Source organism: Toxorhynchites rutilus, chromosome 1 (assembly GCF_029784135.1).
Source record: "Toxorhynchites rutilus septentrionalis strain SRP chromosome 1, ASM2978413v1, whole genome shotgun sequence".
NCBI lineage: Eukaryota > Metazoa > Arthropoda > Insecta > Diptera > Culicidae > Toxorhynchites > Toxorhynchites rutilus.
Genome location: NC_073744.1, coordinates 149,673,008 through 149,691,486, shown reverse-complemented (window position 1 = coordinate 149,691,486; position 18,479 = coordinate 149,673,008). Strand labels below are relative to the sequence as shown.

Sequence of the window (18,479 nt, the reverse complement as noted above, 5' to 3'; positions counted from 1 at the left end):
AAATATACAAAACGTTTTTTTTTAATACGCAAAACGATCAAAAGCATTGGAAAAATGTAGTTGCCACCTTCTCGGCTAGCGTAAAATGTTGGCCCGTAAAAGGGCTAGTGTTAGATGTTGGTGGCAATATAGATGCCACATGCCCGGCTAGCGTGAAATATTGATGGCAATATAGTTGCCACCTGCCCGTGTAGCGGAAAACACTTGATGGTAAAAATGTAATTTTTGTATTTGAAATGTTGATGTTGATTTAAAAAAAAACAACGAATAAAATTCATGATCAGACTTAACAGGTCCTAAACAATTCATATGTATTGAAAACTTCAACAAAACTGTTTTTCAATAACTCTACGGGAAATTTGCTCCTGCTGCTCTAAATTGGGAGTTGTGATAATTTATTGTTAAAGCAGAGAAAAAAATAAAATCGTTGGTAACAATATAGATGCCGGTACCCGTTCAAGGGTTAAGGGTGACTATTACATTATATGGGACACTAAAGGCCGTCAGAAGTTGCTCTGTTTTTGTATCGTATTGTACACAACATGTATTTGAGAGATCCGGCTGAAAGCATGCTAAGCGAGGAAGTCAAATATTTGCTAGTGATTGATGGCGAGGATGATAAATCAGTGAATGTTTTCATCGCGAAAGATGGCACTCTCGATTGGCAAAACGTGGAAAATTTCTTCGGTTCGGATATAGGTGAGTACAACACAGAAATGGATTTGAATAGATTGTTGTGATTATGTTGTCAGCAGCAGCCAGGGTTTTTTTTTTTTTTTTTCTCTATTATAGTGACTTTCAGCACATTTCGGCTGGTTCGTCACTTTTACTTCCATTTTTGGAAGAATGTCGGGAGTGAGAATTGAACTCGTGATCTCTGCGTGAGAGGTATGGATGTTACCACTACGCCAGATCGCCTCCAGCAGCCAGGGTTGCCAGATGTAAAGATAGAATCATTTTATTTAAGGTGTTTTTCTTTCTATGTTTCTATGAAGACTGTTGCATTTAGATGTAGGACTACGTCTAACCGGAAGATATAGGGGGTAAAATAAAAATCTAGGCACTGAACAAGTAGGAAAAAATGAAAGATTTCGGAAGATAACTTAAGCATTTTTTAATAGATCACAAAGATGTTTGCATCAATCGATAGGAAATATTCCTAAGCATCCAGCACAATGAATAACATTTAATATTCTAGAGATAAACGATTGAATAATTGTGAAATGTCAAGCATTATCCAAACGCGCTATGTGCCTCGTTTTGATTGGTTCAACTTGTGCTCCTCAAATGGTTCCGTCTAAGAGGGACAACTTGAGCAACAGCGAAATACAATTTGCGAAAACAATCGTAGCAAGCCACCGCGCGTATCGTTCTTCCGAAGCAAATGAGAAAAAAAAGAAGGGAAAAATTATGTCATTAGCCACACCTCACACATTTCACCAGTCAGTCAGCCAGCTTAAAATTCCCACTCCGCTCCGAAAGCAATTATTTTCGTTAAGATAGTACATCAGTGTGGTTGGATCGAATCACAACAACCAGGCAACACAAGCAGGAATATTTGGAGGTGGAAAAGGAGGAAAAATTAAGGGAAAAGCAAAGACTCGCTCAAATCGTGCCGACCTGCAGTTTCCCGTAGGATGTATTCGCCAATTGCTCCGCAAGGCTAATTGCTAATTTTGATGAGCGCGTTGTTTTACCTGGTTCCCGGAATAAATCGCCACAGAAAACGACTGCAACAGAAACCACCGCTTATAAAATGTGTAGTAGGCTATAAATATTGTGGCGCGGTATTGTATTTCAAAACAAGAATTAACCGGGCAAACGTATCGCCCCAGGCAAACGTAACGCCCCGGGCAGACGTATACCGTCCGACGCTCGCTAGAGCTCGGTCGGACATTGCTAAAGGATCGTATCCTATGTTTCAAACTAACCGGGCAATCAGTGGATCCCAGGTTTGCGTGCGAGACACCGCCGCTTCCGACGGCGGGTCGGCGGTGGACTCGGATTGCGTCATCTTGGCGGCATGGGCCGCCTCGATTCCTTATCCTCGCCAAATGGGGACTTCGTCCCCATTACATTGTCCTCAGAATAAATTTCGAAAAACGAGAACAAGAGAATAAATTTATAATAGAAATGTGAGGCACATGATGTTTTTCCCGCGCCAAATATTTCTAGCCTACTACACTTTTTCTAAGCGGTTGTTTCTGTTGCAGTTGTTTACTGTGGCGATTTATTCCGGTCACCGTTTTACCTAGCCGCGGTTATAGAGTTTCGGTGGCCGAAGTGTTTGAGTTGGCTGGCAAAGCTGCCTGTGATAACAAGATCCATTCATCACACCTCGTCATATGTGACTGCGTTTTGATGGTCGAAGAAAGAAGTATACAAAACAGTTTACCGTTTTATATTATTGAACAGCCTTTATGAAGGCTTATCTATTCCAAATTTCGGGATCAGTTGAATAGGAGCATCACCAACCTTCATTTCGTGCTGCTGCTGCGGTAACAAGAGTCTTCCACCAGCCACTCTTCACCGGCGTTACCCGAATACCGGCTAAAAGGGCGCGCTTTCTAGCGTTCTCGACGCTACTTTTCTTTAGAGCCAAATGGCTGCAACAATTTTTAAAGTGTAGATGAAACAAGTAGAATCTTTTTTGAGTGAACGATATAAAACATAGAAAGAAGAAACGCCTTTCTCTAGACTTCTTCTGTTATTTGTGATGTATTTTTGGGAGTGGTTTTTGGTCAGTGCTTTTTTTTCTTCGAATATTTCCGTAAAAAAAAGGAAAAAGAAGTGTAGTAAAATACAACATTCATTATTTTCGTCAAAAGAAAATAAAAATTCAAAGTGACGCACTTCATTGGGCTTCTCAATCGCTTCGCGAAATGATTCTTCTGTAACTATTCCTAGCCAGTTTGTTTTCTAACAATGAAGATTTTTCTCCCACGAGTGATTTTCAAAATTGGAACTGTTCTGCCTGCTATACCAGTGGTATGACCAGACAACAACATGACATCTGTGATGTGCTTGATAATGAAATATGTGATAAGGAATGAGCTGATGACCACGCTGTGCATTTCCAATCACAAACTTAATTGCGGTGACTTTTATTTTCAGGCGGAATGAAAACGTTTTAAAATTAAAATTATGAATGGAAATTAACTTTTCCGAATCAGATTAATATTCTGTTTCAATGAAAAACACTTTTTTTACAGGTGGTGGGAAAAATTCCTGCGAACATTGTTTTTGCAGACAACATTTATTTTTCTCAAAAACGTATTTTTTTAAAATTCTAAAAAAATATGTGAACAGCCCTTACAATTTTCAACAAGTCACCCATACATCGAAAGTTGGGCACTTTTACAGGGAAAAATATTTACTAACGATAATTTTGTCATGTTTTCTTTGAAAAAATTACAACTAATCCTAATTTTGTTTAAAGTCAAGATAGTGATATATGTAGTGTATTTGACAAAGATTTAGATCTTATTAAAATATGAACTTTTTGTCTTTCTATTATTTATAGTTTCTGGAATACATGGCATTTTTGTATGGAGACTCCTGAAAAGTAATGTTTTACTCGTAACATTTTTGTGTGTGAATTCTCGCGTTTGACATGTTCTGGGCATATTTCTAAATAGTATTTTTCTTTACAATTATTACAAATTTATACATAAAAATGTTACGAGTTAAACATTAATAGTAATTGTTTAAAGAAAACATGAAAAAGTTGTTGTTGAAAAAACTGTTCCCTGTAAAAGTATTCATCTTCCGATGTATGGGTGATTTGTTGGAAATTGTAAGAGAAATTGTAATATACATTTTTGAGAAAAATGAATTTAAATTTTAAAATAATTTATTTTTAAAAATTGGGATTTTTTATGAAAATTTAAACAATTCCCTACATTTTACCTTTGACCACAGCTTTGTAGATATAGTTTTCGAGTTATTTTTTTTGTGTAGTTCTTTTACGACAATTTCTCAAATAACCAATGTTTTCACATCCACTACGTTTCAATGCTATTTGAGATGTTGCTGCCAACTCTAATGGCGGGTTTACATTAGGGAGATCTATGGCTATATATGGATTTATTCACCCGAAAATAGATGTAAACGGTGAGAGTAAATATGATACACTTCTCCAAGGTATAGGATGCATAGAATAAATTCGGGCATATGTAAACGCTGGTGAATTTCTCACTGGTGAGAAATCACTAAAGTTGGATGCAGTTCTACTTCAGTAGAGGAAATTGGGGGTTTCGAAAAAAAATGACAAAAATCGACAAATCGACAATTTTTTTTCGGAATACGATACGAAACGTATGGTTTTGGGTGCCAATAAAAATAGTTATCTCGATTTTTTATTTGGAACTTGCTGCGAAATGTTGATTTACACGATAATATACCTTATGCAAAATATTAGCTCATTCGGACTTCCTTTATTAGTGTCGCGGACGTTAAAACTTCAGTTTTTTGAAAACCGAAAAATCACCGAAAATCGGGGTTTTCAAAAAATATGTTTGATGCCAAATGTCTTAAAATTGCATAACTCGTCAAAATTTATTCGTTTGTAAAAAAAATATTTTTGCGCTTGGTCGTTTTTCCGTATGAAAATGAAAGTTTTTCACAAATAAAAAATCATTAAGATAAGTGTAAATCTCGACGTGTCATGTCATGTCAATTTTAAGACATTTGGCATAAAAAAATATTTGAAAACTCCGATTTCCGGTTATTTTTCGGATTTGAAAAAACTCAAATTTTAACGTCTGCGACACTAATAAATGAAGTTCGAATAAGCTAGTATTTTGCATAAGGTATATTATTGTGCAAATCAACATTTCGCAACAAGTTTCGAATGAAAAATTGAGATGAGGTAATTTTACTATCAATAATCTGTATTTTCGGTAATTTTTATTTTCACGCCATAAGTAATATTTGCCTTTATGCCGCTTAAGAACATTGCTCGAGAATCAAATAAGATCGAAAAAACACAACTGGCAGTGTTGCGTCGATTCTACGACCTCTAAACTTCAGTTCGAAAATCGCTGCTAGACCTGAAACGAAACACAAGATAAGCTTCAGCGATAAAGGAATTGGTTGATGCCCTCGAACCAGTTCTGGTTGCGGAAGCAATGCACCCTTTTTGAAGCTGACGTCAGATTGCAATTTATGCTAGAACAGCTATCGGAGTAATCATCGAAAATTTCGAAGCAACTGCTTGAAGCCATGATTGGAAGGATTGCAGAAGGACGTTTTGTACATGTAGATTTGTTCCCGTATATGAATAATCATTCTGCTCGTGGTCATGACCAGGGCCCTAAATCGTCGAAGGTGAAAAATGAAGACTGACTCTATTCTCTGTAGCTTCGCTTCGACTAGAATTGCTTCGGCAGTCGCCGCCAACAAAAAGTGACTTGACTAGAAAATGAATTGACTAGCGTTGACTAGCGAGGATGACTGGTGAACTACTCTAGTCAGTGGTTATTTTAACTGACGCGACTAATGAATACAAATCTGCCTCTTCATTCAATTGACTTCAATCCACACTTCCATTTCCCTCTCACACTAATTTTATACTCGCGTATGCAATCTTATTTTACGTCCATATAGAGAGGAACGAAAACATGATTTCTGATGCAAAAAAGAAAATACCCCATCAATGGACGGTTTATTGTCTACCCATCGTTAATTCAAACCAACGAACTTAGACATTTATCAAGTATGCATAATTTGCATTTATGCTAGTATGTATAAAGGTCCTCGCGTTAGTATTAGTAAAAAGCGTGCAAAATAGCGCACACACACTGCACTCTATTTTATACGTGTGAGTAAGTCGCGTCGGTAGAGGGAGATAGCGACTAAACGCCTGATTGACTGTATAGTCGTTTTGGCGGAGAAACTGCGTGAAGAAGCCAAAAGTCATTACTAACTGAATACGGATATAGTCAGTCAGACAGTCAGCTGACTATCCTCAGTTGACTATGACTATGCAGAGCCCTGGTCGTGACATAATTATGGAGACTTTGGCGTTTTTTATGCACTGCATTGAAATTGTTCCTGACTAAATCAACTTTGACGATGATGACATTGATTCAATTGCTGGACAACAGGAGGAAAAAAATCCACTGGAGGATGGGAAACCTGCAGAACAGTTGAGCATCAAGGAACATCAAATTTGACGACTACAACAGTCAAAGGTATCAACATCCAGCCCAAACTTACCGTCTATAAACGGATTGACGAAAACTCTCGCACAAGAGTTTTTGTACAGAGCGTATCAGAGACAAATACATGACAATGGTATTCGATACTCTTCTACCCAACATTATTGGACTTTGAACGGGCGTTTTTCTCTTCTAGAAACTTTGTTAATGAGAACCGATTTACGACAAAATTAACATTCTCTTCGTCCTTAAATATTACTTTAACTAGTAAAAACTTGCAAAATGTTTTCTGTAAACTAATCATTATAAATAAAAGCCGTTTCTACAAGAAAATTTTAAAGTATTTTTTTACCGGTAATTTATCGGTTTTACCGACAATGAAATTTTCATTACCGAATAACCGGTTGAAATGTTGGCACGATAATGCAATCCCTAGACACTAGTATATGAAGTCCGAAGCTGATATTTTGCATAGGGTAGTTTTTAGTGAGAATCAACATTTCTAGTAAAGTCCCGTTTGAAAATTCGGGATGACCATTTTCATTGTGATAATATCATTAAGGGAACATCATCAAAAGCTACCGACAATAGAGCCGATTCACACTGGTCTGTTGCAGTCTGGGAAACATTAATGTTGATGCTGTAGTAGCATCTACTGACATAGTATTCTCTATATCAGTGGTGGCCAACCTGCGGCCCTCCGGCGATGTTCATGCGGTCCGCAGCCTGATTTGAAAAAAAAAACCATAGGAGCGAAATTAAGAATATAGTTGAAAATTCTTCCATACAATTGAATAAAAATAACTCTGTGAATAATTCTTGTTAATCGTGTGTATCCAAACTGATCATTCTCTGTTTTGTTTTCGTTTTTCCGTGCTAATTTAACCTTCTGACAATTGTTCTCGTTTAGTACTCAAAAGACTTTTTCACGTTTTTGGTTCTGTTCTGCTCACACTCGCATAAATTCGTGTAAGTAACGGCAGTAAAACCGGGTTCTTACGTTGTCGGTTACTCGGTTGCGAGTAAACGTCAGATGTTCCAAAGAATTACCAAACGGGTGAGTAGCCTAAACATTTTGAAGTGGCTCGGTTGCGAGTAGCCGCATACATGCAAATCAAATGTCGAATTTCGTGGTATGGGTATGTTCGTAATTCTTCGGATCGTTTGGTGTTTGCTCGCAAATGGGTAACTGACAACGTGTATACCCGGCTCAATCTGAAACGAAAATATGAGTCGAAACATGCGTCAAAATGGACAAGTTTGTTGCCACATCCTGTGCTGGAAAATTGGCTGAGTCAGGAGCGAAAATTGTTTATTTGAAAGTTTGAAAGAACGAGCTGCCGATTTTCTTCGGTGGTAATAGATGAGAGGATTTCGAAGTTACCGAGGAATTGGCTTGCCTTTTTCCTATGGATGTAGGATTCGAGGATTTCTTGAAGGATATCGTCCAAATCATCAATCAATTGGATCATTGTGAGTTCCAAGCTTCTTTTCTTCTTTTTTTATTCTTTTTTTCACTTGAAAACAAACTCAAGTTCAAACAACAAATGGGATATTTTCATTTTACTCATTTTCTGACATTAAAAATTGAAAGTGCCGACAACTAAGAAAAACGTTGATGCACTTCAGTTGATTAATGCTGATTTTTCTCTCAGATTTTGGTACTTCATTTTCATTTTGGGATTTTGGTACTTCAAAGCATATGATAGAATTCTACAATTTTCTCTACCCCATTCAGTTTCGATAATGTACATGCCGCTGCAACGATAAAGTTAGGTCTGTACGAGAAGCGTGTGGCAATTGTCACGTTATTTAAATGCGGGTAAACGTCAGATCTACGAGCTGCTGAAACCTGTTTTATCAATGAACGATTGGTGTTCCGTACACTACAACAGTACAAAGAAACAGCTAATGTGGGCGATAGGCCCAAAGGCTGCGCAATGTTATCTATGTTGTTCATGAACGCGTTCAGTGCAATCCTCTTCGGAAACAAAAACGTTCATCAGTCGAAATGAATTGGATAAATTGATTGGTGCGTACATCGATGTGAGTCATTTTTTGACACCCAGATTGAAGCGAATATGTTTGGAACGATGCAAATAACTCCTAGAACGGATAAAAAACGAGACTAGCAACAAACCTACCAGACTTCATCTCCGCAAATGATTGGCCATTTACGATTGACCTTAGCGTTTTGGACTCTGCGCGGAGAAGAGATGGTCGAATAATTTTACCAAAAATGTTAATTCTGGATACTTTTATACCTTCAATAAAAGTTTTAGGTTTTTATCTCATTTTGTTCTCGAGTTATGAATTTTACAAGTATCAAACTGAATGCTTTCTAATTAGAAATAAAAAGAGAGTCAGAAAAGTACCAGTTAAATACGCATTCTTTACATTTCATTATGAAAAGTAGTGAGAAAAAAATCATTGCGGCCCGCGACTATAATGAAAATTTTAATGTGGCCCGCACCATGTCTATACCTGGCCACCACTGCTCTAAATGCACGATGTTAAAATTGAACAGTCTGTCAACTTTGGATTTTCAAAAAGAAATGCTCTATTTATCACGATAATTCCATATAACTATTTACTTTTCTCTTTTCAGTGCAACACGATCAACCGCTGCCTTACGAATACTGCAAATCCATTACGAACAAATTCCACACGCTGCTAGCGAGCAGCTCGAAGGTAACGTACTCGAAGCAGCTGCTCCAATGGACAAATCGCTTCGAATTGATTCAATCGTTGACAGGTGCGGATTCGACGATAGGAAACCTTGGCACTGCACTGATTCTCACCTCAATCGTGGAATACTCGCTAGGAAATGTTTACCAGACGGAAACCGGCACAGTCCCACCTCATCTGCTTCGAGATCTGCTACGGACCGATGCTTTAGTTAGAGTGCTAGGAGAAATTCCCGTGTACTTATTGAGACTCCTTTTGGGCACCCCAAATGGAATAAATTTGCGAAACTTGGTGTGGCACGGTTTTCCCTCCGAAGAGGAAGTAAGTGGGCTGTATAACCATTTCCTGTTGCTGCTGTTGACTGCAGTCGGCGATATCCTAGAAACCCGAAGCTATAGGGTTGAATTTCGGACATGCTCTCAGGAAATCGCCAAACTTGTTCGTGAGATGAATCTAGAGTATTTCGAAACTGAACGTCTAACAAGGTACCTAACGAGGTCCAGCGATATGATATCCAACGCTCAACGAATCAAATGGCAACGAACGCTTGGGCTGTATGAAAATGGATACTTTTATCACTGCGTTAGCATGGCCCTACCACAATTGGAAATGTATCTTAGGAGACTATACGGCAGATTGTACCAAATAGATCCCAAAGCAAGAATTGATGAATATTATATAATAATGGATACGATCTTCGCAGAGACGGACTCCAGCGGAGTTCGCAATAAAATACATGGACATTTCTCGCCAGCTTTGTTGGAACTTATGTATGATATTTTGTCGGCCCTTGCTGGTCCCCGAATACGTGACAAATTGAGTCACGGAGAACTGCCAATGACTTGCATAGACGACACGGTTGCCAACAGAGTGCTCCTGGTATGTTACTTGTTCATGGGTGACAATGGATCAGATTTTGTGTACAGCAGTATTTTTCACCCGAATGCGATTCTTAGAAAAAGTCTCGTGGAATGTGAACTTGCGATGGAGCGATGTGAAGTAATTCTGTTGCCATCTGAATTGGCTTCGTCGAACGAGGTGGACGACGAAAGTGCGCTTCTTTTCATACCCCGAGCAGGTATCAATGGAAAGGTTCCAATATTTTACCGTCACCCGAAGGAGGATGAAATCGTGGGACTTCTGCAGCGGATAAGTACTGTTCTGAAGCTTGCGTCAGAATCGTTATACGAGTCACTAAGTAGTCGATTGAAGGCCCTGGAAGGAAGAGAGTTGCGGTCTAGAGGAAGAAACACATTGGTGAATATGCTGCGGATGTTTCCCACCATTCGGCGAGGTTTGCAGTTTTCATTGCTGCTGGTGAAATGGATATTTCATTGTCTTATGGAATGCAACGGAGAGCTACAGAACGTGAAGCGAATCATAAGGTAAGTAATGAATGAGTTTTGAATAGCGCTAGTCCTACTTCTGCCTTTGTACTTTTAACTTATAACGAACGATCCTGTACTGTGTAACTGAACAGCAGCTTCAACGTCACTGTCGTCAATGAAAGCTGCTACGATTTGAGTGGTCCTGCTAGAGCTTTTCAGGGCAAGCCATTCACACTCAATCACACTATCTTCCATGCTCCTTTTTTACAGATTGGAGTGTCCCAACCGGACTAATGGATAACACAAAATAGGAATTCAAGGTATACCTCAACATTTCGACAATAAAACTATTCACGGCACTTTGGTGAAGACTGAGTGCCACCTGTTTTTGTGGCTTCCTTTTTAGTTCCGGGACGTCAGAGGGTCTCGTAATTAATTCTCACATCCGTAATACGCTCAGAATCATCACCGGTCCCCGACTATCGAATCGAGCTGACAATTTCGTGTCGTGTTTTATTTTCCTTTTTTTTCTTTCCGCGAGTCACGGTTCTCCCCACTAAAGTGACCTTTTTTTCGATCTTCTTTAATTTTTGGACTTCACACTCTCTCGAAAATTCCCTATCCTTTTCCCACTTGTAGAATCTCTTTTTCCTTCTTCTTTTTTTTTGTTCACGGAGACTTAGAATCTCCCTTTTTTCTCGTGGGTGACACATTCTCACTACCATATCAAAGTCGCAGGTAAACCTAAATGGAGACGATTACATCAAAACACGAAACGATGCAACTTCCATGTCGATATACAAATTATCGACTTTTGGGATCACCCAGACTATTTTTTTTGATCGCGCGCGTCAACAAATCTTTTTCGTAACGAGCTTCAGTGCGACCGTTACGAGGGGACTTATTAAGATGTCCAGGCAAGGAACAGAGCTGTGACCGAACCTAACATCAAATATATGATATGACTAGCTGACACGACAAACGTTGTTCTGCCAAATAAATTGTTTCTAGTGAATATTTTGGTAATTGAATAAACAATAACTAAGGGTGCGCATACACTGTTTGACCGAAGCCAAATATTTGACTCTTTTTGACAGATAAAATTTGGTCAACGTGTACTGATCAAATATATTCTACACAAAACACGACAAGCAAATATTCAACTATTGGATGTCTAAAATATTTTTTCAGATTGTTCTTCGAACCTGTCGGTACATGGTTAGGTTACCTTGAATATTTCAGCGGATTTTTTCCATGTTCGGTGTTTGAAATTGTTTACCACTGTTGAAAATTGAAGAGTGGCAAACAAAATAGTGTTTGTACAAATATCAAATCAAACCTTATCTGTCAAAAAATATCAAATATTTGACCTCCGGGCAAACAGTGTACGGCCACCTTAATATATTGTACGTATGTTTGAATGGTTTTACGTTTTTGATCCATTCGTTGATGAAGATCAAACGAATATGTGGCGATAAGAGCTATGCCATATAGAGGAATTGAGCGCTTTGGACGATGACCGCCAACAATAAAAAAAAAAATCAAATCATTCAAACCATCTTATTTCAATGTATTTCATCTACGACGTAACTGATGTGTTTGATGTTAAATATGTAAAAGAGTAAAATGTTAATATATAAAATGTGAAGTGAAAGAAAGTAATATATTTTTATCTAAAAGTTTAAAATGAAATAAATAAAATCAATATTCATTTTTTTTAATTACGGTTTCGTTAGTGAAAAATAGGTTTTCTGAATGGATAGCCAAAATCATGACTGTTGGGTCCCGTTCATGAATTGTGAAACCAAAGATATGACAACTTCATTGGTGTAGATATACTGGCTAATTTGTTGGCGCATTATTTTGTCGTTGTGATTCAATCTAGATGTAATCAAATCGATATTCTGTGTTTCAAAGCCATATTGCTTTCCTTATTCACGGACTTTTATACTGCTTTTCGCTGAACAGCGAAACTCAACACTAATATAAACATTGAACGTTTTGCTCAGCTTAGGCGAATGTGGTAATACCCAACGATTTTCAGTCCGTCAAAGTCTGCGTTACTGATATTTGTCAATGGTTGTCCGTTTCTTCGTTTTTACATTGGATATTCACCTATCCTTGTGATCGTGTTTTCCATCTGCAACGCAAGGCGGTAAAAGCTTCAGATCACCGCATAGGCCATGAACCATGTTTGGGGGGAACAATATCAAACACTATATTCCCATATTCCGGAATCCGATTGGTCTGAAAGCCGATCGGATTCCACGATTAGAACGAAATCGGCTTTTGTATTCTGAAATCTGTTCGACTCAAATTTAATCGATCCATGGAAATGCGGCAACCTTGCCTTAATCAAAAACAGAAGTTGTGAAGCAATCTACTCTCTATCCGATTAGCAAACCGAAAACAATTTTACATTGGTAACATTTGAATACAGATTATTTTTTCATGTTAGTTGGATACTCAGATGACATAGTCCTGACCCTAACTCAACTTTTTTTTATATTTTTTAACTACATTTCCGCTAAAACTTTATCCATAATATGAAAAACATTATCAGACAGAATTTTTGTACACTACCCACTTGAAGAAAATGTGTCACTTTGTTACATACAAAACATATTTGAAAGAGTATAGCAAATTTCCATCAATATTTTTCGTTTAAAAGTGTGTTTATTCCACCCAAAATTCCGTTTCTATTTTACAGAAATAGAACACGAAGCTCAATGTTTTTATTTGGATATTGTGTTTATCGCATTTCGTTTAAAATCGCGAAATAAAAAATAAAGAAAATGGGACGGGGTTAAAAGGATGAAAATTTGTTTTTTTCTGAAACCAAATTGAAATAAATACAAAAAAAAAAAATTTCAATTTATGCAGAAAAAATGATTTTTTCGCATAGTGTCGCCCTAATTGGTATATATACGGTAAATATACAGTAATCGGTATCATAGCGGTATCTAATATAGTTTACGACCTATTCTTATGGCTAACAAACGTTTTGTGCATAATTTCATTAAAATCGGTTTAGCCGTTTCGGAGGAGTTTGATAACGAACATCGTGACACGAGAATTTTGTATATAAGATATCACATTTAGCTATTTTCAGCTATGTTTACAAAGTTTGACAGCTGTATTTACAGATTATGTTGAAAAATACCTAGTCATACTGCCCCAAGCAGGAATGCCCATTCTGCCCCGTACATTTGCGCTCATAAAAAAAAGAATTGATCTTTTACATGAAATGACAAAGCAGCACAATAAATCAGTGGGAATGTTCAGAAATAATACTACAGGTCGGACTCGATTATCCGGAGACTCGATTATTCGGAATTCGATTATCCGGAATTTTAGACTCGATTATCTGAAGTATTTTATTTTTGATTTTTTTTTTATTTTTAGATCAGAAATTTTGAATAATTTGTTAATATGCTTCACAAATTTGATCACTTGAACAAAATTGACCGTATTTAGGTAGAGGAGGGGGCTGGAATAGGGATTGTTCCATACAATTAGTTTCGATTATCCGCAGATTTATATACGTAGAAATTTTCAAATTCAAATGAATACTTTGAATTAATATTTAAACATACCTAATCTGATAATCAAACGAAACATGGGTGTAGCTAGGATGAGCAGGGTCTGTTTAATATGTTTAAATCTGGTTATCAACAGCGTACGTTTTGCTTAATATGCACCGTTTTGTTGTAAAATTTGTTGCAATTCTAAAGGTAGTCTTATTTCACGCAAATATTGACCCTTTCTCGTACAACTTCGAGTCTCGCTCGACGTGAAATGGATGTGCCAAAACGTACAATAATACAACATAACACAAAGCGCTAAGACGCTGAGCAGAGTACACTGAAGTCGCTTTTTATGCGGTTTTATTTTACGCGGTTTATTTTTACGCGGATTTAGAAATTTACGCGGTTCTTTTTACGCAGCACGTATCAACCGCCAACAAATTCAATGTGCTTATTGGTGTGACTTTTCACGAAATAACTTGGTATTGTATCACTGATTAGTAGCTGAGAAATTAAAGAAGATACAGATATCATGACAATAGCATACAAAAAAAAAAACAAGTTAATCGATTGTTAGAACATGGGTTGCATTTTTAATTAATAATTCACTGTTTGTTAGATTTTTATTCTGATTTTGAAATTTACCCGGTTTTTTTTACGCAGATTTTGGAATTTACGCGGTTTTTTTACGCGGATTTTGGAATTTACGCGGTTTCCTTTTAAGCGGTTTTTGTTTACGCGGCACGTATCCCCCGCGTAAAAATCGACTTCGTTGTAGTAAAATTAGTCGATGCGAGCCCCATCGAAGCGTTCGCATTTGGTCCTTTTTTTTTTAAATTCCAATACTTTGAAAAATTCTAACTTTTCGATAAAAGTAATACGAAAAAAATGATTTTACACGAAATTCTGCATGAAAAACTATACAGACATTATTATCCTAAGACTAATTGTTCTCGAGAGAGAACAAGCTCTATAGAAATTTGTATTTGATAAAAAAAAAACATAATTACACATATTATGGAAACTTAACCATTATGAAATCGCTTATTTTTTATAAGTTTGAACTATGAACGTCTATGTATCGCCCGCAATTATAAAAGTTATAGGATCATACAAAATAGCTCGGTCGCTCACGGTTTACGTGAGTTATTTTCAGAATATGGATTTCAGTGCAGAAGATCAATGATATTAGTAAAAATATATGAAGCACTCTCAGGCAACTCAATTCGTTTATTGATAAATACGGAAAACTCAGGTTGGGCGGGAAGTTTTAAAATTCTTGAATATGGAACAGTTTTAATTTAATTTAGAATGTATCGGTGATTATATTTGAAAAAATATTCATGTCCACGTGGAAATAGTTTATACCCCCTGCCTCCTTTCCGTGGACAAGCGTGGACATTTTCATACCCCCTACCCTCCCTAAAATTGTCCACGTGGTATGTGGACAGCCCCTTAGTTGAGTTTTCTATGTCAAATAACCCGCCTTCACTGTACACCACACTCATGGAAACTAAATTTTCCCATATACGAATTTCCATCTCACACATCAAGTGTTGTGCGCAATCTGTGTCCTCGGGAAATTTCTCATATTTTCCGAATCAAACTTTGTTCGTTTCCAGTACTCTTTCAACACATTGTTTAATTTCTGAAATATCTTTTCTGTTTGTTTTTATCTGTCGCAGATTTCTGAAGTATATACTAAAATACGCGGAAAATGCTGCTAACAATCTAAGCACGAGGAGCAACGCCTGGTTACCTCTTTATGAAACAACGAAACGCGACTTGTACGGCAAAACTAGAGAAAATCTTACGCTAATTTTATGCTGAAATATGGTTTGTGAGTGTATGTGTGTGTGCCTGCATGCGAATTTACTGCCAATGGAACCTGGATTAGTTTCTCTCAATAATGAATTGGTCTCGAATATTGAAAAAAAAAGTTACACCACACTTGTCACAAGCTTTCTCATTGTGAGCATTTATCCGAAATGAAATGAGCCAACCTACATACGATATCAAGAAGCTGTATGAAGTCCATCTGCACCCACTGTTCTATCCTAGTTTAAATACTTAAACCTAACTTGTTGAGGCTTTGAACGAAATATTTGTACAAATCAATCTACACTTATTCGTTAGTTATATTTATATGATCAATGAACGTTTTCGAAGATGAAACTTACATGCGAATCCACACCGATGCACTTCTATCTGGCTTCGGAACAACGCTCGCTCTCTAGTCGGTTTTCAATCGCTTGGGCGCGCTATCTGAACCTTGTGAGTTGGAATCCTCTGAGAATGGCATATTGGATACGAACTCTGTCGCACCCTGGGAATCACTGACGAGTGAGAAACCTAAAACAAAATATATTAACTTCAATAACTTGAATCGAGATCCCTCAGTCAGCAGAGGTACTCACAGGTGTTGGAATCTTCGGTAGTCAGTGCGAAGTTAGAGTTCGAGTTCGAATCCGTACCGGGCTTCCTGCTGTTTTCCTTGTTCTCGCTGCTATTGCTGTTGCTGTTACTGTTAACAGTGGATGCATTGCTGATTGCATTGGCATTCCCGACACTTCCAACCCCACTGCTGCTACCGTTGGTTGCAGCCTTCATCAGCCCGCTGCTCTTTTTATTTTCCTTGCAGGAAATCGGCACCCATTTGTAGATTTTCATTGACGTTTCCCCGATTGTGACCCATTTCTTCTCCCAGCGTCGGACACGGTCCATCGACAGCATAAACTTCTTGACGTCATCCTTTTTGCTGGCCCGCGTTTCGGCGCGTACACTGCGAGACATGTTCGGGAATGGTTTATCTTTCGTGGACACTCCAACCATAACAAATAGCTGAAAAAGTTTTGAAAAATCTCGCCTGCGATAGGTTTGTCCAATGGTGCAAAAAATGGTGGCCGTTCGAAACTCAACTTTGACTAAACACCTTTTTCTTCTGCATCCATTCAGTCCAATCGAGTGGTGCTCGAGGTGGTCACAACGGTGAACACTGTTTTTAAATCGGTGTATTTATTTTGATTTGCTATTGATATTCACTACCCGTACCGAATGATGTACCGAGCAAAAATGGACTCCGAGAGCGTCTGTCATCATGTTCGAAAGGTGTTTCGGTTGTTGGTTTCATTCGGACGTCCCCCATGCTGCTTGGGCGCAGGGACGCCAGATTTGAAGACATGCTTCATTTCGAAAACAATCAAACATATTTACGATGGTTTCAACACGCGATTTGATCAAAGTCATAGATCAAGAATTTTAAGTTTGATTATGCATATAGTTTATTAATACTGTGGATAATGGAGATGGAATCGATATCATATTGAATTGGTTGATATCATTGATTATGTAGAGGCCGACACAAGAAGGATTTGCAGTATTTTTAGTGCGACAAATGCTACTCATCATTTACCTAGTTGAAAAAAATAAAGTTGCAACATTTATAGCAAGCCATTCTTCATAATATACATACCACATTGTAAAATGATGATTTTCTAAGCTTTTCAGCGTGGAAAAAATACTCAAATCCGGAAAATTTGAAGAAAGAATCGGATTCGGATTTTCTAACAATTTCAAACGAATTTCATATAAAAAACAAAACATCATCATTTTACTCGCTGTGCCATCTGGGTGTAAATCTAACGTAAATTCGTCAATTGGGAATATGTTTTGAAGACATTTTTTAATGTACATATATGAAGCGTAGTATTTAATTTAGTTATTGGTGTTGAGTTCTCTACGCTGGTCATATTTAATATGTTGATTTTCTGAAAACAAAACACTTGCCAATCATGGTTGTAGACATGTGGATATTTTTTTTACGTCGCAGAAATCTATTTAAAAAAATCACCTGACATCCCTAATTGTTGGTTTCATTTTGACGTCTTCCGCCCTGCTTGAAAGTGAACCACGATACACGCTGAATTTAAACTAATCGACATTGAATTGAAACGTATGCTTTCTGAATACTCTATTGATCGAATTGGTCTTTTCACAAATTCAAATAGTTTTTATAACATACATATTAATACAATAGTTTTTATAACATACATTATAACATATTTTCAAATAGTCAAACATACACTGTTTGACCGAAGCCAAATACTTGACTCTTTTCGATAGACGACATTTGCTCAACTTGTACTGATCACATGTATTCGATACAAAACACGACAAGCAGATATTCAGTTATTGGTTGCCTTAAATATTTTTTCGGTTTGTTCTTCGAACTAGTCGATTAGATTACCTCAAACATTTCACTCGAATTCTTTCCATGTTCGATGTTTGACATTGTTTACCACTACTAATTGAAGAGTGGCAAATAAAATAGCGTTTGTACAAATTTTAAACCAAACTATATATGTGAAAAAAATGTCAACTTTTTGACCTCCGGACAGTGTACGGCCACCTTAAGTATAGGTAAAGATTGTTGGAAAAATATTTCGAAAGTTAGAAGTATAGTATATTTTATATTTGATATTCCATGTTGCTTGAAAAAGACTATCATGTATGATCAAACAAACATATTAAAAAAAAAACTTGCCTAATTCACTAAAAAAACCACTCACATGCAGTCTGATAAAAAAATATGTTCAGGGACTGCTAAAACATTTAATAAATAAGTTATAACAGGAACCTTACAAATGTATAGTATTTTGTACCGATGACGTCTTTGATTAGTCACTCTACGAAATTGTAAATGAGACATGTTACGATAATTAATGACATTTCAGCATAGTTGTTGTGATATGACACACAATATAGTGTGAGACAAA

The 18,479-nt window shown here is 37.2% G+C and overlaps 2 protein-coding genes across 3 annotated transcripts; one reads left to right on the top strand and one right to left on the bottom strand.

Annotated features, from left to right (window-relative positions):
• The first annotated feature begins 522 nt into the window (after nt 1–522).
• LOC129762916 (endoplasmic reticulum membrane-associated RNA degradation protein-like) lies at nt 523–16,037 on the top strand. Of its 2 annotated transcripts, XM_055761531.1 has the most exons (4): nt 523–699; nt 8,770–10,234; nt 10,448–10,497; nt 15,390–15,500. In XM_055761531.1, the coding sequence occupies exons 1-3, from the start codon at nt 543–545 to the stop codon at nt 10,476–10,478; spliced, it is 1,653 nt and encodes a 550-aa protein (XP_055617506.1). In that variant the 5' UTR covers nt 523–542; the 3' UTR covers nt 10,479–10,497; nt 15,390–15,500. The 2 variants fall into 2 exon arrangements, with proteins under 2 accessions (XP_055617506.1, XP_055617505.1); XM_055761530.1 differs by lacking the exon at nt 10,448–10,497 and having other exon boundaries at nt 15,390–16,037.
• Nucleotides 15,327–16,797, bottom strand: LOC129762917 (B-cell CLL/lymphoma 7 protein family member A). Its single transcript, XM_055761532.1, has 2 exons — nt 16,122–16,797; nt 15,327–16,056 (listed from the first exon to the last, which is right to left on the bottom strand). Exons 1-2 carry the CDS (start codon nt 16,534–16,536, stop codon nt 15,938–15,940), a joined length of 534 nt encoding a protein of 177 aa, XP_055617507.1. The 5' UTR covers nt 16,537–16,797; the 3' UTR covers nt 15,327–15,937.
• Nucleotides 16,798–18,479: the final 1,682 nt, after the last annotated feature.

What these genes read in the sequence shown, in the direction of transcription:
- LOC129762916 (XM_055761530.1), top strand. Translation starts at nt 543, where the DNA reads ATGTATTTGAGAGATCCGGCTGAAAGCATGCTAAGCGAGGAAGTCAAA. An exon ending in TTTCTTCGGTTCGGATATAG is followed by an intron (nt 700 to 8,769) that starts GTGAGTACAACA and finishes TTCTCTTTTCAG; the next exon opens with TGCAACACGATCAACCGCTG. An exon ending in AACGTGAAGCGAATCATAAG is followed by an intron (nt 10,235 to 15,389) that starts GTAAGTAATGAA and finishes TATCTGTCGCAG; the next exon opens with ATTTCTGAAGTATATACTAA.
- LOC129762917 (XM_055761532.1), bottom strand. Translation starts at nt 16,536, where the DNA reads ATGGTTGGAGTGTCCACGAAAGATAAACCATTCCCGAACATGTCTCGC. An exon ending in TACCGAAGATTCCAACACCT is followed by an intron (nt 16,057 to 16,121) that starts GTGAGTACCTCT and finishes ATTTTGTTTTAG; the next exon opens with GTTTCTCACTCGTCAGTGAT.